This window comes from Antedon bifida, chromosome 6 (assembly GCF_963402885.1).
Source record: "Antedon bifida chromosome 6, ecAntBifi1.1, whole genome shotgun sequence".
In the NCBI taxonomy this organism is placed as follows: domain Eukaryota; kingdom Metazoa; phylum Echinodermata; class Crinoidea; order Comatulida; family Antedonidae; genus Antedon; species Antedon bifida.
In genome coordinates this window covers 14,229,892-14,256,442 of record NC_136231.1, presented here as the reverse complement: position 1 = coordinate 14,256,442, position 26,551 = coordinate 14,229,892, and the positions used below count along the sequence as shown (strand labels likewise).

At 34.1% G+C, this 26,551-nt stretch overlaps 2 protein-coding genes across 2 annotated transcripts in view; both read right to left on the bottom strand.

The window, feature by feature from the left end:
• The window catches only part of LOC144845409 (ubiquitin carboxyl-terminal hydrolase 24-like), a 52,183-nt gene extending 31,164 nt beyond the window's left edge, over nt 1–21,019 (bottom strand). The window contains exons 1-16 of the mRNA XM_078702712.1: nt 20,646–21,019; nt 19,524–19,707; nt 18,456–18,667; nt 17,625–17,786; nt 17,002–17,073; nt 15,787–15,927; nt 15,123–15,281; nt 12,442–12,550; nt 11,481–11,584; nt 11,045–11,155; nt 10,203–10,460; nt 8,147–8,218; nt 6,927–7,076; nt 5,823–5,954; nt 4,829–5,017; nt 4,249–4,389 (exon numbers count right to left, since the gene is read on the bottom strand). Of these exons, the coding sequence (XP_078558838.1) occupies nt 4,249–4,389; nt 4,829–5,017; nt 5,823–5,954; nt 6,927–7,076; nt 8,147–8,218; nt 10,203–10,460; nt 11,045–11,155; nt 11,481–11,584; nt 12,442–12,550; nt 15,123–15,281; nt 15,787–15,927; nt 17,002–17,073; nt 17,625–17,786; nt 18,456–18,667; nt 19,524–19,707; nt 20,646–20,903 (2,454 nt within the window). The 5' untranslated portion in view covers nt 20,904–21,019. The remainder of the gene's footprint in view (nt 1–4,248; nt 4,390–4,828; nt 5,018–5,822; nt 5,955–6,926; nt 7,077–8,146; nt 8,219–10,202; nt 10,461–11,044; nt 11,156–11,480; nt 11,585–12,441; nt 12,551–15,122; nt 15,282–15,786; nt 15,928–17,001; nt 17,074–17,624; nt 17,787–18,455; nt 18,668–19,523; nt 19,708–20,645) is intronic.
• Nucleotides 21,020–23,501: 2,482 nt separating this feature from the next.
• Nucleotides 23,502–25,277, bottom strand: LOC144845462 (uncharacterized). Its single transcript, XM_078702828.1, has 2 exons — nt 25,144–25,277; nt 23,502–24,707 (listed from the first exon to the last, which is right to left on the bottom strand). The coding sequence occupies exons 1-2, from the start codon at nt 25,239–25,241 to the stop codon at nt 23,612–23,614; spliced, it is 1,194 nt and encodes a 397-aa protein (XP_078558954.1). The 5' UTR covers nt 25,242–25,277; the 3' UTR covers nt 23,502–23,611.
• Between the last annotated feature and the right edge of the window lie 1,274 nt (nt 25,278–26,551).

Sequence of the window (26,551 nt, the reverse complement as noted above, 5' to 3'; positions counted from 1 at the left end):
TACTAGGGTAATAGGTGAACAAAGCTATAGAGAGAAAATGCTTGTACTTCAACCGGATGCAGAATTATGACGTCATAAACATGGTACCAATCGAAAAAAGTGCGATTTATAAAGTACTATTCCTCCCTTATTCGTTGTAGTATTGAGCTGTGATTTGGCATGGGTATACTACAGGGACATGTCCTCAAAGCTATAGCCGGATTTTTTAATTTCAAACCGGATGCAGCCATATGACGTCTCGAAGATGGTACCTTAGTGCCAAACGATTTTTGTCGTAATATAGCCCTGTTTGGTGGCATTTCAAATGTCTTGACTTGGAGAATAAGAATATACACAGTAAAACATATTTATCATATTGTGATGTCACTTCTGTTCCCGGAAATAGCAAAAAATTCGGAACAATTTGCCAAAACAACATAATTTCAGGAATTATTTGTATATGTTGCATATAATCAATTTCGATATAAATGAGAAATCATTGCATTACAAAATGTAGATGTGACTTGATCAATTTCGCTCCAAACTGACTTTATAGTTTCATTTTTTCTTGTCTTTTTACTATCAATTATCATATGACAACCATAAGTGAATCAGAACCTTGTCTGTGACTGCAGCATACACTTACAAATCATAGAATACAATCAAAGTTAGCGCACATAATAGACGACTTCTGTCGATCACATAACACACTGGTCACACTGAATAGGACAATAGGCATATTCCATTGGTGACCTTTCACTCCATAACTTTAATTTTACTCCATCCATCTTTCAACCATCTCCAGATACATCAGTTTCTGAACAACCAGCTCCTGATCAACCATCTCCAGACACAAAGGTTCCATCAGAGTCCATATGTAAGGGTTGTGGCAAGTCTTTCAAGCGCCTTAAAGGTCACTTGGCAAAGAACATAACGTGTAGAAAAATGTATCCAGATGATTACACTTTTAATAATAGACGCGGATATAAATGGAAGCATGAAACTGAGCGACTTATGAATGAAAGCGATGAAAATCGTTCTAAGATGCTAGGTAGATTCAAAAGTTATCACGAATCTCATCGAGATGATATCAGCACTAAGAAGAAAAGTTATAACGAATCTCATTGAGATGACATTAAGCGCTAAGAAGAAAAGTTTGTGAAACGATACACAAATAAAAAACTTAGTAACGATCGATTGAGCAAAATTTCGAGAAGATGTACGTTATGGTCCAATATACCCATGCATAGTTTGTCATCGAATGTTGTATAAAAAAACGTTGTAACGGAAATTACCGAAAAGTTACGAACGAAAATGAACTAAACGTCATCAAAGCAGAATTGCCCTCTTCCGATAAGTATGTTTGTCATACATGTAAAGGTTACTTGGTGAAAGGTAAAATGTCACCTATGTGTGTGAGAAACGGCTTGAATCTTGATCCTATTCCACCAGAGCTAGAGCTGTCTGAACTTGGTAGAGTACTCGTAGCTAGATCTATTTTATTCCTAAAATTACGTGATCTACCATCTAGTGGATGGTCAGCAATGAAAGACCAGGTCATTTATGTACCTAAAACTGATGATGATATATTGAACACTATGTCACAATTAACGAGTTTACCACGACTGCCAGATGATGCTGGTTTGATTCCAGTGAAACTCAAGCGACAGATAGAGAAACAGCCTTATGTGTTAAATGCATATATTGATCCGAAGAAGATAATACAAGCTATAATGACACGTAAAGAGCTGGGACATCCTGGGTACACTGATGTCAAGATCAACAAATTCTATCACGCACAAATCAAACAGGAGGTGGCTAATGATTCAGACGAAGAAGAAGATTCTCCCATAGATGAAATAGTCAACGATGATGATGTAAATATCGAGACTAATGAGAATAATGATAGCAGTGATACTAAAGAAACCAATGAAAATGAAGAAGATGGAAGAACTCGTTATCAAAGCGATAATAATCTTTTCACGGTGATGTCAGACGATCATTCAGAAATACATCTAGTTTGTCCGGAGAGAGAAAAGAATCGTTCCGATACAGATAGCCTTTCTGTCGCACCTGGACAAGGTAAAATACCTACTAATTTCATGAGAGATGAAAGTTGGGATATAAATTCATTTACAACATTGTATCCCACTGGTCGGTATGGTTTACATTACTTGCGTGCTCATCAAATTGGCTCATTGGAAGTTTTTCTTTCAAAGACTTTATAATGTAGACAGACGATTCATTTCTAGTGATGCATTCACTTTCGCTTCCTTATATTATCTTGAACGACACTCTATTGAAAGTCAAATCAGTGTCAGTTACTTGAAGGGAAATGTCAATTCATCGCGGAAATTGCAAAATGTGGAGGACGTGTTTTCTGTTCTTGACCAAATTCGAGGTCATCCTTTCACGGAACCACGACATCAGTTACCAAATGGAAGATGGGATCGAAACTATATACAGTATGTTGATGGTGAACCACTAGAGTATACGGAAGAAGGAAGAATAAAAATAGACAAGTTACTTCAAGAAAACATGGATATAGTGGCACGTAATTTTAACCAAAGAGTGAAGGCATTCATCAAAAACATAATGATGGGTACAAACAGTCCTATGCATATTGAATCCTATAACTACAGGGTAGAGTTTCAAAAACGCATTCATGGAGTCTGTTGGCCGACTTTTGAGAAACTAGAAGAAGATTTTCTAGGAATTACATCATCTACTGATTTCCTGCGGCAGAATAAGCATCTCTCTGTAAAGTTGGTAGATGCTTTCATCACCTGTGATACACAACCGGAAAACGATCTATATTCTATTGCTAAACAACTGCAAACTCACAGCCACACTAAATCCTGTCGCAAGTATGGAACAGACTGCAGATTTGGATTCCCATGTTTTCCTAGAAAGAACGATCATTGCACAGCCCTTGAACAAATCACAACTGAGTGACAATGAATACAAAAAAGACACTGAGCAATCATCATACTACACTGGAAGCAGTGAAGAAAACCTTGCTAGATCTGCAGAAAAAGAATAAATTAGACCAAACATCAATAGATCAGCTACTGCGATTAGCAGATGTTTCACACGAGTATTACAGAGCGCTCAAAGTTAGCGAGAAAGGAACAGTAATTGTACTGAAACAATCGGTGAATGAAATAATGATCAACAATTACAACAAAGAATGGATACAAGCGTGGGATGGTAACATGGATCTACAGGTCTGTTTGGACTATTATGCAGTGATCACTTATATTACCGATTATTACCGGAACGATATCTCATAGATGCTGCCAAAGAAATGCGTGGGAGCGAGAAAAGTAACCAAGAGAAAATGAGATACCTAGCAAGAGTATTCTTGACATACAGAGAGAAAGGTAAATTTGCCTTATTTACCTTATGGATCCTAGCCTTCATCTGACAGATTCCAACATAAAGCCTGTTTGGGTTGACGTTAATCTTCCGGAAAAACGGAGGAAATTCCTCATGCAAATAGATGATGGTGATGACAGTGATGATGCAGATCCCGCAATGTCTGAGCCCAAAGATGGCGATGACGAGAATTTCGCTCTTTTTTTCACACTCCATTCCTTATGGGATCTCTTTACTAAGATAGAGTTACTTTATAACCATCGTCAAGGCTCATCATGAACCCACATCATCTACCATACTACTATGAACCCATCCTGACAAAATCTGTATCGTCTATAAACCCATCCTGATGAAATCCGATTCATGGAATGAACCCACCCTGGCAAAAATGTATCATGAACCCACCCTGACAAAATCCTTATCGTCTAAATCCACCCTAAAAAATCCGTATCATGCAATGAACTCAACCCTTGAAAATATAGGTTATTGTGGCTGAATACAGAAACATAACCGGAGGTATAATTATCACGTCATCACTTCCGGTTTTTAAAAATTAAGCCGAGTTTCGTATCATTTAAAAAGGAAATTACTTGGAGATTCATATAATTTTTGTAATAATGTCATTTTATGTGACATCACTTCCGGTTTACGAAAATCTTCGGATTATAGACGTGTTTGGTATCTTTGAAAAGAAAATCACTTTGAGATTTCATAATTTACCGTAATTATGCCATTTCCAGTGATGTGACGTAACTTTTCGGAATATAGCCATATTTGGTAGCGAGGTTATTGATGTGTATGTGATGTTACATCCCGTCTTATGATGTCATTACAGCTTCTTTTGCTTTGTGCTTGTTTTAACAGTTTTTAAATTGTCTTATATTAGCCTACCTTTTTAAGTTTCAAAGCTAAGCTAGTGTAATACATCTTCATCAGTTGGCGGATGGCAACATTTGCTATGTCTTCATTTGGATTTTCTAGAGCAACTTGCCACATGAATTCTAAACCCAGTAAGTCAAGCTTCTCAACAACCTAATAAATAATTAAAAAATGAATATATACAACATTTTTTGCTATGAGAAAAACATGAATTTGTGCTAGCTCTACAATACTTTAAGAATGAAAAATACCCCTAAAAAATAGAATTCCTTTGGTTATGGGAAAAAACCTTTATTTTTACCAAGCATTACTAAATCACCTGGTGTTTTTAGGGTATTCCCATATTGGGAAAGTGGTATATTATTATTGTTTTTAGTTTGATAGATAATGTAATTTATGACACTCTTATTATAGCATTAGTAACATTACAAATATTCCGGGTTTTAACATTTCAAAATAACTTAAGGTAATTATTTAACAGGCAGATCTGATAGAATATAAACAAGATTTCTTTATAAGGAAACAATCTCGCAATCATTCTTGTTTAGATGTAATTTTATAAAAAGCAAAACATGTTTTATTAGGTGCTTACCAAATTAGGACCACTTTTCCTCAATGATTGGTTGTTTTGATTAACAGTTTCAAAGTATGCTTTAAAACAATCAAAGTTTTTTGGGGACAATGATGCTGGATCTTGTTTGAGTAACTTCTGAGTGAAAAGATGCTGCTGAGTTTCTGCTTCAAGGTCATTCAATCCAGATTTAAACCAATCAAAACAAGTCTAACAAAGAAATTGATAACTGATTTAAACCAATCAAAGCCAGTGTAATAAGGAAATTGATAATTGATTTAAACCAATCAAAACAAGTCTAATAAAGAAATTGATAATTGATTTAAACCAATCAAAACAAGTCTAATAAAGAAATAATTAATTTAAACCAATCTAAGAAAGTATAATAAAGAAATTGATGATTTATAGAAAGGAATTGACTATAATTGATTTAACCCAATCAATAAAAGTGAATTTAATATGATCTTGAGTTTGACAAGAAACCAAGGATATTGGGATTGAGGTCCTCTACCCACTGTAACAATAGCACAGTGCTACCATGACAACAAGATACAATCCCTTACTAAAAGTCAAAATATCTAGATTTGTGAAAAATACCTTCTAAAATATAAATCATAATATTATATTATAATGTAAAGTTATTATGAAAGAAATATATTTTTAGTCATATTTGTCTTGTAATGCAGTACTGATCATGAGAAAAATAAATACCGAGCGCTATAATAAATCATTTATTGCTACTGTAGTTAGAGCCTACAATGGTACTATAAGAAGATAATGCTATGCAATGTGAACCTAATTTATTTTGTGTGCTATTTGTTTCTCTCTGTGTATTTTAACATTTTTTAGATTTTTATTGATTGTTGTACTTGTGCTTAATTGCCTTTTTGTGTGCTTTTTAGAAGTTTTTATGAATCTTTGTATACCACAACCAAATGAATTTCCCCGGAGTTTGGGATAATAAAGTTTTATTGAATGTTAAACAACTGCATTATACAAATATTAAAATACTAACCTCTTTATCATAATCTATTGCATCCTGGTTACCAACAAGGCATTCCCAGATTTCACGAGCTCTATGCCAGTGGATATACAGCACGCCAACTTCAAGAATGAATGCTAGAAACTCAAGATGAACATGTACATGCTAGTTTAAAAAAAAAAAAAATCAATATAATACATGCAAATTAGATTAAAAATACATTTATTTATTGATAGTTTTATATTACAGGTGGTATAATCCCTTTTTAGTATATTCATTTAATTTTATTGATTTATGAGGGTCTCTACAGCTTGGTTCCCACTATGTTGCAACATAAGAACAAAGACATATCGCAAGTAAGTTTACTAATGACAAGTGATTGTTCGAATAATCCATCACTTGTGATTGGTCAATAATTTAAAACAATAACAGAAAGAATTTTCAATATAATACATGCAAATATTTTTAAAAATTACATATATTTATTGATAATGTTATATGACAGGTTGTAAATTATTAATTTAATTTTGTTTGAGGGTACAGCTTGGTTCCCACTATGATTCAACGCCAGCCAACGTAGACATATCGCAAGTTAGTTTACCAATGACACATTCTAATAATCCATCACTTGTGATAGGTCAAATCACTTGCGTTTCACTTACATACGTTGCATTCTAGTGGGAACCAAGCTTACAACAGTACAGCTAACTTGAAGAAGCCCACTTAAAAACAATACAAAAAATATACAAGATCTAAAATCCAATTTTTCGTACAAATAGGTTTCATAACAGCTTTTATCCAGCTGCCATTCAGGCACTTTGAATTGTAATTATTTTTTTTATCAATCTGTTTTTGTATATCTCAGAATGTCTATGTATATTTTATATGCAAATGACAATAAATGGAAATAATTTTCCACTGATGAATGAATGAATGTGCTCCATGTATTCACAGTCTAAATTTTTTTTCATATAAAAAAATCTTAAAAACTAAAAATGTCCCTATTTTCTATTGAAGTCATCCATGGCCCAATTATTGTTATTTTATCATCCTTCAAAAACTAAAACACTGCCCTCTATTGAATAAAACTATTATTTGATTAATAAAATACATATTGCTAAAAATAGCGATTCATACCTCAGCATGTGTGTACCTGCCATCTACCAACATGTGAGGTGTCACCTGACCACCACCTGATGTATTTACACATGTCCTGTGACTCTTCATTAAACTATGCGTAATTAGTTTGATGATGTCATGGTTTTTATGCAAATCTGTTGGTATACTCTGTATAAAAACAAAGAATTGTAAACCAGTGGTTTAAACTACAGTAGTTCATCTTTTTCTCTATAACTCGAGTTCTAAACCTAATTGTTTAGGCCTGATCCAGCGTGCTTACACATTTTCTCAAGCCATAGGTCACAGTTCATGCATAAGCTGGCTCAAACATAAAAGCCTCTCCTGGACCTACTGTACCTCGAGCAGTGATCCAGGTATGCACAGTGTTCTCCCCAGGATTCCGTACCCCCGGGGGTTGGATTCCGACAGTAACTACATGAGTCACACTCACAGCCCCACCATGGTTGGGGCTGTGGTGAAGCGATTTTTGATAATTGACATCTCTATAGTTTGGTTGGAAATGACACTTCATAGCGCGCTAGCAAACAGCAAACGATCGTATATAGCATATATTTTCCGCCGGTAAACACACGCCATAAGAAACATTTTGCGTTCAATACGAACATCAGGGTGAAGTCCCAGATGAAAAAAAACTAGGCTTACTCATTAGTACTACACCTCTAGTTGGCCGTAAATGACACTTACTAGCGCGCTAGCGAAAAGCAAAACTATCGTAGCCTACTTTTTCTGCCGGTAAACACACGCGATAGGAAAGGGGGAAGTCCCCGATGAATGATAACCGTACTTGGTCAACATTTGCAGCATGCACATGCGTTTGAAGGACGGGTCGGTCTCACACAAAAGCTTATATGGGAATCACTGAACAATAATTATAATAGCATGAACAAATTTATAATGCTCAGCTGAGATGATTAGAATGCAAATGTATTATACGATCAAAGCAGCTAGCAAATGAATTGCACCTAGCAAACCAATCGCGCCTCCTTTGATGATGCGCGACACTTCAAAGTCCTGGGGAGAACACTGATTCATCCGGCCCAGGGCTGGCCTAACTTTATGGAATGTTTACACTTATTGATTGCCCAAATTGTAAGTGTGAATGGGGTCTAAGACAGTGAAACCTGATAGTAAAACATCCTTTCCTAAAACAATTTTGCTATTAAAACTTTATGTGTAAAGATTTGCTTTATAAATGTAAAAATACCCTAATAAATTACCTTATCATATTTGTTGTTCTTTCCTTTTGCAATTAAATGTAGCTGTCTCATAGCAGGTACAACTAGTGTTCCCTGTCATAATTCAATTAGAAAAAGATGTTAGTAATTAAAAACAAACAAATATGGTTTTAAGTATCTTGTATTTACTTATAAAAACTGTATAAAAATTGGAAATCTATCTTGTTGATGTGGTCAATATATATAGTTTTTTCTTTCAGAATATGACTAATATCTATGAAATAAATAATTAACACAATAAGAAAATTATTTGGTTTATGTAATAATTATAAGATACATACATAGTTGTTTCATCGTGTTTGTAATATACAAACTTATGATTATCTATAGGATAAAGTTAACTTTGCAGATAACTGAAATAAATACCAATCATCTATTTATCAATCAATATAACAAGATTGTTTTTTGTTTAGATGATTTAATTTGTTGACAAAAATTGCTGATTATAGCAGTAATGAGACGGTCTATAACAATCTATTTTTAGAAATATACAGCCATTAAAATGAAACAAGTAGTGAAACTGAAGACGTGAATACAAATAACCATGAAAGGGCAATTCAGGAAGGCGTCATCAGTGCATATAAGCACTCAAACAATTCTGATTATGTCTGCTAGGAAAAATTGTTGGCAAATTTTACATCATTGTCAAATGCAAGACAATAAACTTGTATATAAATAAAAGTTTTTGAAAAATAGGGGTTTTTTTAGCAAATACAAATGTTGGAAGTTAATTCTATTTATAATTGTTATTGTAATAAATAGCAAAGTATGAGTAATAGTAAAACATGAAATATTTCTTACAAAAAACGCCGCTCGACATTTTAAAATTAATCATTGTTCTTTTGATTAATTTATGATTAATTATTAAAAAGATGTCCTTTAATCGCAAAGATACATACAAATCACAGATAGTTTTTTCACTAGTTAATTGTATACACAGCATTTGAAAGAAGACATGTGTACCTTTCCAACAATGTATTATTTGCCAACAAGTATTAATCTACTAATTCAAAAATGGCATTTAAAAATGGTCAATTTTGAACTTTAATGTGCTGTAGCCTGTTTGTCTGTGACCTCAACCTGAACTGTAGGCATGCAACTGAATACCCTCTAGAGACAACCTGACTTCTCAAGTGAAAATTCTTTGACAATTTGTTGATTCGCGTCAACCAATCAAAGGGCAAGAATCCAAAATCGTTCAACCGTGAGCCCTCATAGACTCTTTTCCCAGACGTTTTTTGGGTCCAGCAGCTGGGACCTATAAATTATAGTTGAGTTTCCATTTTCGCAAAACTGTCGGCCTTAGATACTAAAGCTACTGCTATGAAACAGCTTATTAATGAATTTGTCCTCATGGGACATAACTGGCTAGAGCAGCGGCACAAAAAAAAGTTGTATAACAAAAACTGTCTGAAAGCAAAGTGGGTTAGATGTCGCGTGCAACATCACATAATTTTGAAAGGTCTTAAATAACCATTAGGAAGTAATAGACAAAAAAAACATGGCATCATTCAACATTTTCAACTGCATTTTCCTGATATGACACAAAAATCCAGGAAGCTTGATAAACTTGTGATAGGAAATAAAACAAATAAAAAAAATACAAAATAATGAATAACATTATTGTGTAAGTTGCATGAATCATTTGAGTTAAGTAGCAAATGGACAATTAATGGTAACCAAACCTTAAGGAAGAAACTTGATTAACACGATTATAAGCTCCTTATATAATATATTGATACATGTGGGTAAAGAGCCAACAACTTTTATACTTGTTCATAGTATGCTACCAAACTCAGCATGGTACGCAATAACGAATGTGTTTTAATTGAATTCGTCAAGAATATTTATATTTTCTCAAATATAAACATATAGACATAAACTCATGAGGCTGTGCAAAAAAATTGTGCCCAACTTAGGGTTTTTTAAGGTCAGTATATGCCCTTTGCTTTATTTTAGTTAATCCATCCACATATAAATCATTTGAAATTGAGCGAAAAATTGCAAACTCAAAATGAATGTTTAAACTTTCACCTACCCTCTTCACATCTTCCACACATTTACAGATGTACTTGTTTTTTACTTGCATATTAATTGAGTAAGATTCGCTGAGAATTGTTAAGTGCTCCTTGAGGGCGTGCTCCAAGTGACTATTAGGAATTGCGGGTAAATGTGCCAAGTCCCACAGCAATTCTAATACTTTATTCGTTGTTTTGGGGTGCTTTGAATCACGGCCTATTGTGCCAATCAAGGACAGTAGTTTCTCTCTCATACGTTCATTTTCTTCTTTCCAGGCCTATAAAAAGATGAATTTTATTTAATCCACAAATACATGTTTATGTTAATAAAATAGAACCCATCCTCTGGGACACCCCATTGCAGGGGACTCTCTCGTGTGAAACAAACCAGGGACAAACACTACAATCATCCCATATTCTGGGGTCACAAATATTAACTAAAATCATACCACAGGGTATAAAAGTCGACAATACAAAAATTCCTATTTATTCAGGCAAAAGATACATTTTACAAAATATAATCCAAATCAACAAATTGAACAAACACGATGCAAGAAGGAAAATATCATAGTCACTAGCTGCCAGGAAAGCACAAAAGCAGCAAAAGCCACTATCACCAATTAGGTGTGTACCTCCAACCAATGACTACTAAATAAGTAATACAAATATATAAATAACATAGACGATAAATGACTAATTTAATCTTAAAAGAATTATTTAATTATATTAAGCCTATAGTTTAATATGTAAATGTTAACAATTCAATTATAAATTATCAACATTTACGTGTCTGCACATACTCATATCTTTCTGAATGTGGGACTTGGACTATGTGCGACGTCATGAAACTGCCTTATCTTACCTTTTGTATTAGTCTAAATAAGTGGTCTAACTGAGCACTGTTAAGATGAACTGCTGTGGCTGCCATGATTGAGTGAATATTATCAACTACTGTCATATGCTGATCATTTTGCTGGAGTAGAATACAAACACAAAAATAGTTTAATATGTTTTCTTTATTTCTTGGTAAACAATGTGGTTTAAACTGCTATCCTTATCTGCTCAAGTCACAGACATTTAAGGGATCGTCGCATGTCACATAAAGTTTGATAGTGTAGACAGACATTTACACAGAATAGTATGATTGAATCATGAACATTTATCAATTATTAATATTTAATCATAAAAAATCATAAATAATATATTTTAAAAACATGCTGCTAATCATAATAAAACCATTGCTATTAATTCAGATGTTTATAAAAGAACAAGCTTTGATAATATAATTGAATATTTACCTGCATCTTCCATATCTTTGTGAGTTCCTCTAGTGAGAGTTTAGTTCCTAAAAACTCAACGATTCCCTTTAATCGATCACAATACTGAGACTGGTCAATGTTACCTGCCAGAAAGCAAAGGGGTTATAAAAAAAAAAAGCTAGGAAAGGCTAACCCAAACATTTACACTTAAAATATTTACCATAAATCTTCTAATTGTAACCATGGGTTATTATTCTTTGATTGTTTTTTAGGGTGGGTTACTGTTAGAAGGGGAGTTACTATTAGAGTAGTGGGTTTACTATTACTAATCTTAAATTAGGTACTTGAAAATAGTAACCCACCCCAACTTTTCCGGTCAGCAAATCATAGCAAAATAATAAACAGTACGAATAAACAAATTTGTTTGAACAGCAACTTTATTTTATAAACTCAAAAACACTCAATCCTCCCCCACTCCCGAGATCAACATGCATTATCTCCTTATTTTCAAAATACGGCTGCATCATAAACGACCAGTCTTCATAATGTAATTTTGTCAATAGTTTTTGTGAGTATTGGGTTATTATTATAGATTGACTTATAAGTTGGGTTACTATTAGAAGGGGGGTTACTATTAGAGTGTGGGTTACTATTAGAAGATTTACGGTATTTACTCGCTTAACTAAATAAGTATGAGGCAAGTGGCGATCGTGAGATCGCAATTTAAAATCCAAAGCTCGTTGAATTGCTTGTATCCTTAGGCAAGATACTTTACTTACTTTGTCTCTCTCCACCCAGGTGTACAAATGGGTATAGGTCAAAACACAACTGCGCTGATTACTAGCTGAAACATTATGGGAGTATGTTTCCAGGCGTGTTTGATCCAAAAAATTACCAGGATAATAATGTGATGTGCATTAAGCGCCATATAAGATCGCTGTATTATCATAATTGGTGAATTTCGCCACTGGTCATAAGTGGTCACATATAATGTTCATACCTTCCAAAGCTACTGTTAAGATCTTATTTTCAACCAGCCAATCAGCAATCACATCTTCTTCCATTGCTGTTCGTCTAGAAGTTGTTGATTCATCTATCATTTTACGAATCTAAGTAAAAACGATCACAATTATATTGACATAAAATAGATACTGCATTCAAGTAATAACCCTGTTTGAATGAGCGCTTTATTCTTTCGCCTTTTTCGTACTAAAAAATGTTTATAAAATATCATATTTAATTATTTTATATTCCTGTGGCCGTATTCACCAATCACACTTAAGTGAGATATTTCCCTTAAATCCTAAGAATTTCCCTTAAATCAAGAAAATATTAAGGGTTTCACTTAAGTGGTATTCACAAAGGGTTTAAGGTTAAGGGAAACCCTTAACTTGGTCTATTTTCCCCTTAACTTTTAAGGGACCTCAGAGGTCCCTTAAAAGTTCCCTTAACTATTCAGTACCTTGGTTGTGCTGACGATTCTGTATGTGCGAGTACTATGCCTACTTGTAGATGGCCCCAGTCTAGGCTAGGTAGAGATGCTAGGCCCCCTGTTGGTCTGCCCACTAACCGGCCTAGGATTCATGTTTGGTTTGAGTAGCATCTAGGCCTAGGCCTAGACCTTTTTTTGCTGATCCCCACCATACAAATTAGTCTATGCCTATATATTCATTTATTTGTTTTGTTTTGACTGCAATTATTTTCGTGGAAGATGGCTTCCCATTTCGTTGTAATAGAAATTAGCCCCATTCTAGTAGGCTAGGTAGAGATGCTAGGCCCCCTGTTGGTCTGCCCAGTAACCAGCCTAGGATGCATAGGCCTACACAGAATGTTGGTTTGTTAGTAACATCTAGGCTAGACCTGTTTTTCTTGATCCTCATACAAATTAGTCTAGGTTTAATATTCATTTACTTGTTTTTGTTTTGACTGCCATTTTCTTTTTATTGATCATCGTCCATACACTTTTCTCTTCATCCTCCCCGTCCCCCCAACCCCTTACTCTTTTTTTAAATATGCAAATTAGTTTTAGAGAGGAAAGTGATTGGACCATAGGGGAATTAAATCCTCTGTGATTGGACAATGGGACAACTCATGAATATTTATGATTATTTTTACCCTTAAGTTTTACCCTTAAAATGGACCTGAAATGGATTTTCGATTTTTTTCATTTTAGAATGACGTTTTGGGGGCTATTAGGTGTTGCTAGAACGTATATTGTTACAAAATATAAATTCGCCCTTTTGGGGAAAGCCCCATTTGAAAATCAAAAAAATTCGCGGGTGACGTCACTTTGCGAATATATTCCTATCCCTCCAATGGACAATTTGCAGTTTTTTGGCTATAACTCTTGAAATCTTTGGAGTATTTTCTAAAAAATGCTTGTGCTTTTGCAGAAACATATTTAGAATTTTTTTATATAAAATTATTACCGTATAAACGGTTATTTATCAAGTAAATGACGATTTAAAATCTCCAAATCGACGGGTTTTTTCTGGCAATACCGACGTTAGCCTGGCAACGTTGTCCAGGATACAGCGCCGTGTGCAATGATGCGTATCCATATTTTTCGGTTCGTGTATTTTCAAAAATAGAATTTTGTATATCGTTCGTAATTTATACTGCTAAAATAAATGTGTTAGTTTCTTTAGTTTTTAGTTTAGCAGAATTAAATTAGTAATATGAGATGGTAATTTATTTGTCACGAATAAGGCAGTTCGAAAACGAATTTGATTCATATTTTACTTTGGCTTGACAATGAGCAGCAAGTTGTTGATATCGCTTTGGATGCACATGAAACGGAGCCTCCCATGTTGCGCATGGGTGGGTGGAGGATCGACTCCGGGCGCTGGGGCCTAGGCCTAGTAAAGGTTTGGGAGGTAGGCCTAGGCCTTCTAAATTCGGGTTTTAGAACAAAGTACATTTTAGGGCACTAAATTTCAACAACATTATATATTGAATAAATTAGTATTAGTGTCAGCGCTTCGCGTATCTTTCCTGGCCGTCGATCATTCACGGACTATCGGGCGGCATACACGCTCTCGATCGTCGTGTGTATATGTGACGTCGTGAATATAGATGCTCCCGACGGCCGTTGAAATAGAATATTGCAATGGCGTGAGTAATTTTCGCTAATTTACCAAGGTATCTTAAAATTTCGTTTTTTCTCAAAATACTATACATTTTGTTTTTATTTGTATGGGTTTGTGTTAATTTGATACATTTAAATAACATGTGTGAATTTCTTAAAAATCGAAAGTCCATTTCAGGTCCATTTTAAATTAAGTGTTTTCCTTAGGTAAGTGAATCCCTTAACTCATTTGTGAATACCCCTTAAGTGTTTCCCTTTGTTAAGGGAATTCTTAAATTTTAAGGGTAAGTATTTCCCTTAGCCTAAGTGAGATTGGTGAATACGGCCACTGGTCCTTTTATTCGTAAACAAATACATATTTAAATATACAGATTTATAATACTGGTCATTGCAGAATGAACTAAATTGCAGCACAACATTTTTAGACATTACATTTATACATACATTAAAAATATAAATTTAAGATTTTAAAATTCAGAAATATAAATACAAAATATGGTTATTAATAATAATGGAAAAAACCAAATTTATTATTTTACAATTTGTTATTGCACACATTTTATTTTGGGGAATTTCAGCAACTTGTTACTTACCTCTTTAAGACTGTTCATTTTAGCATTAAAGTGTGGTGACTTCAACATACGTAGAGCTATGTCCAACCTTAAATTGTCCACTTCTCTAACATCTTCTGACCAAAAGTTTATACAGAGGATTTTTAATGTAGACAACAGATCACAAATACTGATTGCTTTCTAAAAAATACAAAAACATAAACAATCTTTGAGACTCTAGCTAGAATTGAACCAAAGCTCTGGGTTTACAATTAACTAAAGTACCATTTTGTAGAATAGATAAGATAATTAATTGAACATTACACTCGATTCGGCAAGGAAATTTGCAGCGATCTTCTTGGGTGGTGACAAATAGAGGAAGTAAAAGAGCAAAAGGCAGACCTCGTATGAAATGGATTGATGACATCAAAGAATGGATCAACAACAAAAGTTATGAAAAATGTGTGAGGCAAGCATTGGATAGGACGGCTGGCAAAGCATGACCTCCAATATGAAGATGGAACCAATAGATAGACAGAAAGATAGATAGATACTGTAGGTAGATAGAATAGATGGAGAGATAGACATACTTGTCTTCCTACTACAGCCTAATCAAGTCGCTAACAAGATATTACCCTTACATAAAACACATCATTTATCTATCAATCTTTTCAATGTATTTTCTGCATTTCTTTAGATTAGTTACCTTTTGTTTAAGCTCACTATCACTAACATCTTCAACATATTTCTTAACTTTTGCTTTCACTGGTAGTAGAAACTTGGACACACGTACTGGGTTCAGATATTCACAGCAAGCACCAAGGGGTTGTAGCAGAGCAGTCATTGTCTAAAATACAATAATTAAATATTGATAGGGTATTACATAATAAAATGTGTGTACCCTACCAATGTTTGAGAGAGCTAAAGATACATTGTCCCCCTGAAAAACATTTTTTTTTAATGTTTTTGTTGAATATGCCATTTTAATGTCACATAATACTGTAGTTATTCACTGTGACCAAAAATTGGATCGAAAAAAAAAAAATAAACCAGTAACCACATAATGTACTTTTTTGTAATAACTGTACACATATTTTTTTTAATTAGCTATGTGACTTTGAAACAACCTATATGCATTGAAATTGAAATACAATGTTGACATATGATTTAGTTCAATTCAATCAATTGCATGTCTAAAGTGTACTCAACCTTGTGTAATATAAGGAAATATTATACATCATAAACAATCTCCTTAACAAATACATGTATTGGAAAAACCTACTACAGTTTATTTCAGTAAAATAGGTTCCAATTAGACATTCACTTCCGTAATTTCAAACCGTATATTAAAAAACTGTTAATCATGATCTATTCCAAATCACTTTGGGTCTGTTCAGACCTAGAAAGTTATGGTATTGTATATACAGAACAACTTCACAGGAAATTTTTTGGAGTAAACCACTACTATAAACTGATTTTTTTTATACGAAATCTCTAAGTACCAGACAGAAGTTACACATCAAAAAATTAGTAAACTACAACCAACTGATTCTGCAAATTAAAGTATCATGTATTGTAGATACAGAAACGTCTATACATACAATAATGAATGTTTTTATATTCATGCGGTAGTACAAATAATTTAATTTAGAGAAATATCATATAGATACAGGACATATAAGAATTATGATCCTCGGAACGGTAGTCATGTGATACAGTTTCAACCAATCACGTTCATCATGTATTACATAAAAAAATTAATAAAATTATATTTTCATTTCCTCATTCACCTCATGAAATTATTTGTACCATCGCACTCATAAACATTCATTATTTGTATATTAACTTAACCTACCAAGTGTTAAAGATCACAAACTTATTAATAAAAAATAAAAACGAAATTGATTTCAGGTACACTTACACAGGCATCTACTTCTTCTGATGGTTCAATAATACATGCTTTAATCTGTTCAATGCCACCATTTTCAGCAAACTTAAAAAAAAAACAAATATAGTATCAAATGTTTTGTAATATAAATATTCTCAAATTTAAATAGTTAAAGCATAGATGGTAAATAGTGTACATTTTGTACTAGCAACATTTACAAAAACATCTGCTTATCAATAATCTAGGAAAACTTTGTTGGCTATAGGTACATTAGTACTCCATAAAGCCCTGTATATATTTATTCTGATTAATCGTCTACCACATCTCACATGCTAGTTCAATATCCCTTATTATATAATCAATAATTATTGTAATAATTATAATATCAATTGCTCCACATAGCATGGTGATAAAACGGTATATTCTCAATCGGCTATCGCCTCGAGAAATTACAACCTTCCATCTTTTACCTCTTGAAACTATTTGTACCATCACACTCATAGACATTTATTATTTGTATACCATATACCAAACTGCACTCTACAAATTATATCGCTCTCCAGACATTATATCGCTCTCTACACATTTTATCGCTCTCAATATTTTAAAACATATTTGATAGGGATCTCTGAAGTGGTTCTACTAAATACTATTACCTTATTAACGAGGTTGACTAGCCAGCCACATGGGTCTTTATATGTATTGTAAGGTGGACTGACAGCATAGGTTTGGTTAACTCCAAATATTTCTTCATAGTGAAGCCTGTCTGCTTTCTTCATTCTATTCTTACAATGAAACTCGCATTCCAAATTAAAAGCCTGATGTAATAAAAAACAATAAATAATTAATCAATTAAAATACCAAATGGTGGATGGTGGTCATCATATATGATGAGGAAATAAAGTTATGAGGAGAAAATAAAGTGATGAGGAGGAAATAAAGTGATGAGGAGAAAATAAAGTGATGAGGAGGAAATATAGTGATGAGAAGAAAATAAAGTCATGAGGAGGAAATAAAGTGATGAGGAGAAAATAAAGTCATGAGGAGAAAATAAAGTGATGAGGAAATAAAGTGATGAGGAGAAAATGAAGTGATGAGGAGGAAATACATTGATGAGGAGGAAATAAAGTGATGAGGAGAAAATAAAGTGATGATGAAAAATTACTAAAAATTAAAATCAAGCTGACATACATAACATTTTAACTAGCTTTTTAATATGCATTAAAAAATGAGAAACTGAAATGTCAGGTTTGTGCTATGATCATTTTAATTTTCTTCACCAAGTGATTGATTAAATTCTAGCGTGAGGTGACTTACTTACCTAAGTATGTATTAAGCTTAAGGTACACTATCAAACTATGTGCACATATATGGACATGATGATGACATATCACTACCATATTTGGGCATATCACTACCATATTTGGGCATATCACTACCATATTTGGACACATCATTTTTTGTCAAACTAGTTTACATAGACTTACCAACAATAATGATGGTAGCATTGCAGTAGGCACAGGGGGATGCTGCAGTCTTACTGCTATTAACTCAACAAGTAGTTGTAACATTGAGTATATGCCCTCCTGGATATCAGGACCCCATCTTTGGACAGCACTTGATGTCATCAGCTTACGAAATGCTTCCGGCATGCATCTTTCCACAAAACGAACACAATTTTCATCCTGCTGTAGTTTTCCTATAATATAGAAGTTAACATTTTATTTTCAATAACATATATCTGGAAAATAAATTCATAAGCCTAAACATTCATACAAAGAAATAAGGTACTGACTCCAGGCAAAAATAGTAGTTTATAAGGTAAACATTTAGGATTAAACTGACAAGTTTTTTGTCTTTTCAGGTTACTGCATATGTCTGTGGTGGGTCTACAGTAGCTACTTTTAAATTTTAAGCCCTGCATCACCAATGTATTTGGTGGTCATAGACATGTCCTGCAAAACAGCACCAATATAGCCTAGGCCCTGTAGCAAAAGTTCCAATATAGTACTGAAGTGGGCATGTATTGCTGAAGCCATGCACAACAAAATCGGCATGGATTCGAGGCCGACTTGCTCCTAGTTCTGGTGGTGGAACAAGTCTTCTCGGATAAGAACTATAATAAAGGTCCAGTGTACACAGTTTACCTGTGGCCCCTTTAAAGAACCCAGTCCATCATTCGAGACGACTAGGGGATTGCCCCGGTGAACTGGTTCGCAAAATAGCCCCTGTATCAGAGGGATTACAGGCCTTGCTTTTGAAAATTATAGGTGTGCTACAAATTGCACTCCTCAATACATTCAGGGGTACTGTAGGTGTGCTGTTTGTATTTTGGTGTGTAGAAGTTTACCAAATTAAGCGTTTTGTAAATCACACTTCTCAAGGGCAGTTTAGGAGTGTGTTAGGTGAGTGATTGCACTCACTCGCCTTAAAAGACAAGGCCTGGATTACCACCTCTCTTATAGGACAGTGATTCATCTATTGGTAATCCTTGGCCACATGTGCCTAAAGAAATTAGAATGTGTCACTTCATCTGCTCATTGCCTCACATTTACCTTCTCTGGCCAGTCTGGTGGCTGCAACAAGGCATTTCCCTAAGGATTCATCTTTTTTGTAAGGTATAGACCACTGCTCTGTAAAAACTCTTCCTTCAAGTTCATACAGGTTAGTGGTTGGAAACTCCAGGCTTTCTTCTTCACATTTACTTAAACTGCTAGCCGACGTACTTGGTTCTTCATCCTAAAAATCAATATAATGTTCGTGGCAAAATATAAATAAAACTGTTATTATCAAGCAGCAACACACTCACAACTTTCACTTTATAAACCATAGAATATCATAAAATCTCATTTCTATTACTATAGAGTAGTTTTACTGTAGAGTGTCTTATTATTATAGATTACTAAAAAAATGATGGGCCCTAATGCTGTAAAAATAGGGGTGGGGGTGGGGGGGATGACAAGATGTAATCATGATAAAATGAACTTTTAGGCATTTTGTACGGTATGGAGTGCTCTTATTAAATACTGTATGTTTTTGATTATGTCTTTTTACTCTCAGCCATTTATTTAAAAGGATAAATGGGGTATTGGTTGGGGGGGGGGGGGGGCGCTAGAGGAGTGTGCTCCCCTTTTGGCAGCTAAGATGAAATTAAACTACTTTATCATATCTATTTATTGAGATTATATGTATTGTTAGCCGCGCCCCTGTTAAAAAAAATCCTGGATCCACCACTGTCAGCATCATCTTTATTGAGTATGAGAGATAGGCTGGCTTTATTCACCATCGTCTTACATTTTACTCTTTTATCTTGTGGCCCATTGTTTTTTTAGTAAATAGAAAATACCAAATCATGACCAAAAAAAATGTTCTCGACTAGTTAGTAGTAGGGCCACAGGCCTAAGCTACACAGTCCTAAAAAGACCTCATTATGCCTCTTTAGTCTTAGTCTTAGCCAGGTAGGTATACTACTAGTAGGGCTAGGCTTAGGCCTAGTACTAGAGACTAGGCTACTACTAAAAGAGTAGCATAACCTATAGGACCAGGTCTAGGCCTGGCCTAGCTAGGCTAGTATAGTCTATTTATGGATGGAAGTAGCATGCTGATCGTTTAAATTTAATTTAATACTGTAAATAAAAACAGGAAGTATTTTCCTCAGAAAATTTATGAACATATACCTCGATTGGTTCTACAGCTTCATCGTACGAAGGAGGGGGTGGATCTGGACCGTAATGAACATTAGAGCGACCACCGTCCATATCCTTCATTTCAATATCATCCAGGGTATCAAATGAATTGGTCGAATGCTCGTTTGTGAGGATGGCCACTGCCTCGTTAACATCGTCATGACTCAATTTCAGTGCCCGCCTAACTTGTTCTACGTTAGAAAACCCCATGTTAACAAGAGTATTTACACGTTCTTCACTTGGTTCCATTATGACAATATATACAGCCAACGGGGTAGCACCTTAAAACTTACAATTAATATCGTATTTACACGAAAAATTGTTTTAACTGTGTCACGCATAATACTCCCAACTTCTACACTACGTCGCCATCTTGCGGGAATAATTCCGGGGAGAATAACACTATGTAGTTTCGGTACTTTATATATTAGTCGTTCATAAACATATTTATCTATTCAACTTCAACTTTGATAAATCGATAATTACAATCTAATGTATATATCAAAATCTTATAAATAAATATTGATTGTATCGTCAATAAATTGTAAATCTGTTCACGATTATTCATAGTAGTAGGCAGTGACTTCCCGACTTTTGACCTAGATGTCTAAGTTAGGTCAAACGCCAATCATATTTCAATATTTAATATTTAATATAATTTAATTATATTAGAAAGGAATAGTGGACTCGCAATGTCATTTATCGGCCACGTTTCATAGATTTGGGATAAAACAGTTGTTTATGGGATTATTGGTATCATGAATAATAATAATTTATTGAAACTACACCTTTACAACGGTGGCACCCGTTCATACACGGTGCGTTCTATATACAGATAGACATTCAACAGATACAAATTGATAAAACAAATAGATAAAAAATAAAACTAGTCAACCGCCGACTCGATCGCTATCGTAGTCGTACGTCACTTATGCAATATTTTAAAAAGAAAAGAAATACAAACAATTTTTAAGTAGTACAGTAACTGAAAAAAAAAAAAAAAAAAAAAAAAAAATATTGTACCAAAATTTAAAAAATACTAATATTAAAAACTCAAAATAAAAAGATCTCTATGAATGTGATGTGCTAGGCAATTAAGTTTAGGCCTGGTTAGCTCCTAATATTTATTAAAGAAAAAATTAAATGAGCCTTTTTTATAAGTTTTAGCTGCATATAATCATCATTTTTTTATCATGTAAATATTGTATTTTCATCCAATCTTTGGTAAAAATGTATAACTAATGGGACATTAAAATAGCATGTTCAACAAAAAAAACCCAATTTATTAGCCTACATTTCAAGAGGACAATATGTTTAATAAAATGTTCTATGCATGGTACTACTATATTAATATCTTTAATTCAGAATCAGTATTGCACTATAAAGCTTGTCCCCCACTAGGACGTAAGCGCAACGACGTAAGCGCAACGCAAGCGAGTTGACCCAATGACACGCAATCGAATAAATTCATCGTTTAATATTTACTTGTGTTGCGTTAACGTACCCTTGCATGCGTCCATGGATTAATTAATCAATGATGCGTCCTCTACACTTTACTATCAAACTAGTTTGATAAAAAAGGTGTGATGTGCTCAAATATGGTGGTGATACCCAAATATCGTAGTGATAATATGACATCATCATTTCCATATGGGCATATCACTTTTTTTTTACATAAAGTTTGAGTGTAGACATCTTTAGGAAAATTAAAACATTGATACCGTATAAGAAAAAAAATTATAATTGTAGATCGGAAATGTTTTATTGTATAAAAGCAAAACACAGTCAAATTGGCTGGAAGTAAGTCAATGATTTGAATTTACCCGTTTATTTTGTCTTTTTGAAGTGAAATTAAACATTGTTTTTAAAACATTTTTTTTTCAACGGAAGTGATTATTTCTGTTAAAACTGTGAAATGGCCTATTCAAAGTACTTTTTTTTTGTAATTAGTCTTCAGTTTTTATGTTTCTGTGGGACAATGTCTGTCAGGAAAATAAAATACATATTCAAATGTATCGCTACAATTCATTTCTGACTAAACGACTTTCTTGTTAATAAGCTGTATGTACTAGAAAATACAACTGTAGTGTAGAGGTAACTGATTTTAATATAAATGGAAAATGTAATAAAATTAATTGTTTTAAACAAGTAAAAATGCATAGGCCTAACTGAGGAAATAGAAGACGTCGAAATCTGCGGATTTGCTGCCTAACTAAATTAAAATTGTAATACAGTACAATAATTGACATCATTAGGCCTATAAGATCATTTGGTAAAGTTAATACTGCTGTTTTTAATTTCCTCGTATTTCACGAATTCAGTCAAAGCAAATTAACGTTTATTTTTCTTTTCTGAATAATATCAATTAAAACAGCATTGCCTATGTACAGCAAATTTGCAGAAGGATATTACCAAAATAGGAGGGCTGCCAGGAAACAGAACGAGTAAAGAGAAAGAGGTGCTTTTTAATTGTAGAAACAAGTTTCCTTTGCCAATTAGAATAAAAAACGATATCAGGTAGAACTTTATATTTAACCATTAAACCGTTTAATTATCTATACATTTTCTTTTTTTTTAATCTAAAAACAAATCAAATTGATATAGTTATTATATTAACATATTATTAGCGGTCCGGCTCGATCATCGTCATCGTTATTTTATTTTCAACCTTATATTTAACGATTTTAAACTCAACGCAACTCAACGCAACTCATCGATCGACAGGAAAACAGGCTTTAGTTACATTTTAAAACCAAAGATCGTAGCCTGCACGCATGCGATCAGGTACTTAATTCTCCACATAATAATGTGATCTTTTCCCGAAGAAAATATATAGGCCTACGGTTTAAATATATAGGCCTAATATATGCCTACTCATAACAATACATAAAACAACCAATGTTTTACGATGTATTACTTTAGGCGCCCCTTGAGAAATGTAATGTTTTATCCATTCTTTAATGCAACTTTATAATTGTCATTGAAGATTTATCCAGATCTTGATAATGGTGATTTTGTTGAGGTTCAGCATCGTACGACATATAGGTGCTTGCGTCACTATCCTTTATTTTTTTGCCAATATTGTGTTTGCTTTTTTTATTTTTCGCACTTTCCTCCTTCGGCTTCGGTTGTATATTTTCACTCAAAGCCGTTTCAAGTGCTTCATAAAACGCGTTTGTAATATCAACAGGTTGTTCGTTATTTGCGTTTTCATTTTCGTTAGATAGTCCTGATCTATTGAGATCTAACTGGTCACCATGCAGGCCCACTACATTTGGAGTTTGAGAAGATTTGCCTTTTTTGTATTTATTCCCACTTTCATTGAGTGATTCATTATCATCATCGACACCTATATCAAAACATTCGTACTCATCATCTGAAATTGTTTGCTCTTTATCTTTAACATCACATTCTTTATGTACTCTTGGCGCATCGTAATGCCTTGTGTTTGATTTTGTATGCCTCTCTATATTCTCATATTCATGGGATATCCGTGGGACGTCATAATGTGTTGGAGATCTAAGCGGATTAATACAACCGAAATAATTTTCATAGTGATGTGCACATCCATGTTCTTGACTATCAACACTTGTTCTAGTGCCATTTTTTCCACCCGTTGAGTTTGAGTTAATGTCTTCACTGTCTTTCTTATTTTTAGAGATCACAGGAACGTCATAGATAGAAGGAACCTTACGTGATTGTTGCTCGTTTTTATGTTTGTCAGTAACAACGTACTTACTCTTAAAAGGTGTGCGTGACGGTGGCTTCATGGCAATACGAGGTTGTTTGGTAACCTTAATCTCGCATTCGTTATTTACAATAGCATGAGGACTGTGTGGTGAATAAACGTGTGTAGCACCTTTAAGTTGATTATTCTTGACATTTTGTTTCGGCTTAGATACTTGTTGCCGATTAGCATGTTCATTCTCACTGTTCAAATGAATTTGATCCACTCCACTGGCTAAGTGCAAAGACACAGGCGATTGCCCCATCTGATCATCATCAGCATATATATTTGTTTCAGGTTTGACTGATGGAGAAAGCCTGGAATTTCTATTCAAATAGAGAAATGTGATAAAGAATATTTCAGTTTTATACAGATCAAATACATAATGGGCAGACAAGTGATTATTTAACAATTTCACATACATTACCATTATATCACAACATGACACATTACTATCACAAGAATGTCAAACAACTTAACCTTTAGCAAGTAAAAAGAATGACTGAACGATACTGTAACGTAGAACCAAGGCAATGTAACAACACGACACTGAGCTCGCCTTGCCAAGATAGGAACTCGTAACAGTGCGTTGATAATTATGTCTGGCTGCAACAAACTAAACGTACTGTATTTACGTATTCTGTGCGGCGCTCGTTGTCTGTTAAGGGGCGTGGAACTGATCGTGTCGCAGCCACGGATAAACCCTTTGATATCCGGAGCTCAGCATCCTGTTGTTCACTTTTCCCTGGTACAATCACTTACCGTTTCTCTTTTTGACGTTGAACAAGAAACCCGATCATCACTGTACACATTAACAAAACTACAATTAGTGACACAGGTAACCCAATATAGATAGCCATGTCATCACCACTAATGGGATCATCAGTTGTTGTTATTAGTGGAATCTTCGATTTAATGAAAGATGTTTTCTCTGTCCGGGTAATTGTCCTACTTGTAGTCAAGTTTATGTCGTGGTTCGGGAATCCTTAATATTGATTTGCTAGGTTTAGACCATTAAGGTTTGGTTTGTGAAGCCATGTATCCCATGCAACAAAACAATACGCAAGATGAGGCTGCATTTACTCTGTATCATTTATTTTTCTAAACAGGAACAAACCCTGTATAAAACAACGTCATAATTATTATTTTTCCAGCAGTGTAATATAATTTAACAATAAAAACAATCACAAGCAAGCTTACTATAATTATGGTCACTTCACTAATTATCAATTAGTATTACTGTATATAACATTAGTATTACTGTATATAACATTTAACGAACTTATACCTGGATCCAATACACCAATTTCATACTACTAATCACATCAACCTGGTAAGTTATCCAATTAACTTCAACATGGTATGTGATACAACTAACTTCAACATGTATGCTATCTAATAAGACAAAGAGTATTGGCGAGAATCCACACTTAAAAGAAATACAGTATATAACATGTCTTACTCAGACAACAACTAAAACAACTTCTGCAGAACCAACGCTCACGCAGCCTATTCGATATAATCATTCACCTGATATGCAAATACGCCGCGAATACCAGTAGTGAACAATAGCAATGCAATGCAATATATTGCGCCACCAATAATGTAGGTATAAGAAACTTCGGAAGCTTTCCGATCCATTACAATTTCCCCGCTTGGATGCCCTTTTGACCCAAAAGGAGCGAAACAAACAAATTTATTTTTGAAGAGTGGACATGGGTAAACGATATCGATTTTTGTGAACACCTTTTGTAGAACGAGATGATCGCCTTGGAATTACTCCCGAATCATCACGCTCAACATCTATTTGTTTATCAGAATTCACATCTACAACAATCTTAAAACTTTCAACATCATCGTCAGATTCAGACTCACAACTTTCATCTTTATAGTTTACATCCGCTTCTAGACCATCATACGGCAACCACTCATTCCAATCAAAATGTACCGGTTCTTCCACCACACTCCTAGGATCTGATCGCAATCGTCTGCGGTTAACATAATTCAAAGGACCCCCAACTGCAGAGCGGATACCAAAAACGTCTGCTTCTTTGTTAATAGTCTCAACAATATATGAGTGCTCCTCGAACTTATTAGCCAATTTATGTCTAGTATTAAAATGTCTTCGGCGAAGTAAAACCCGATCACCAATTTCTAATATTTCCTTCGG

Excerpts from the sequence above, each read along its gene's own strand:
- LOC144845462 (XM_078702828.1), bottom strand. The coding sequence starts at position 25,241 with ATGGCTATCTATATTGGGTTACCTGTGTCACTAATTGTAGTTTTGTTA. Across the intron at positions 24,708-25,143 it reads CAACGTCAAAAAGAGAAACG|AAATTCCAGGCTTTCTCCAT; the intron begins GTAAGTGATTGT and ends CTATTTGAATAG.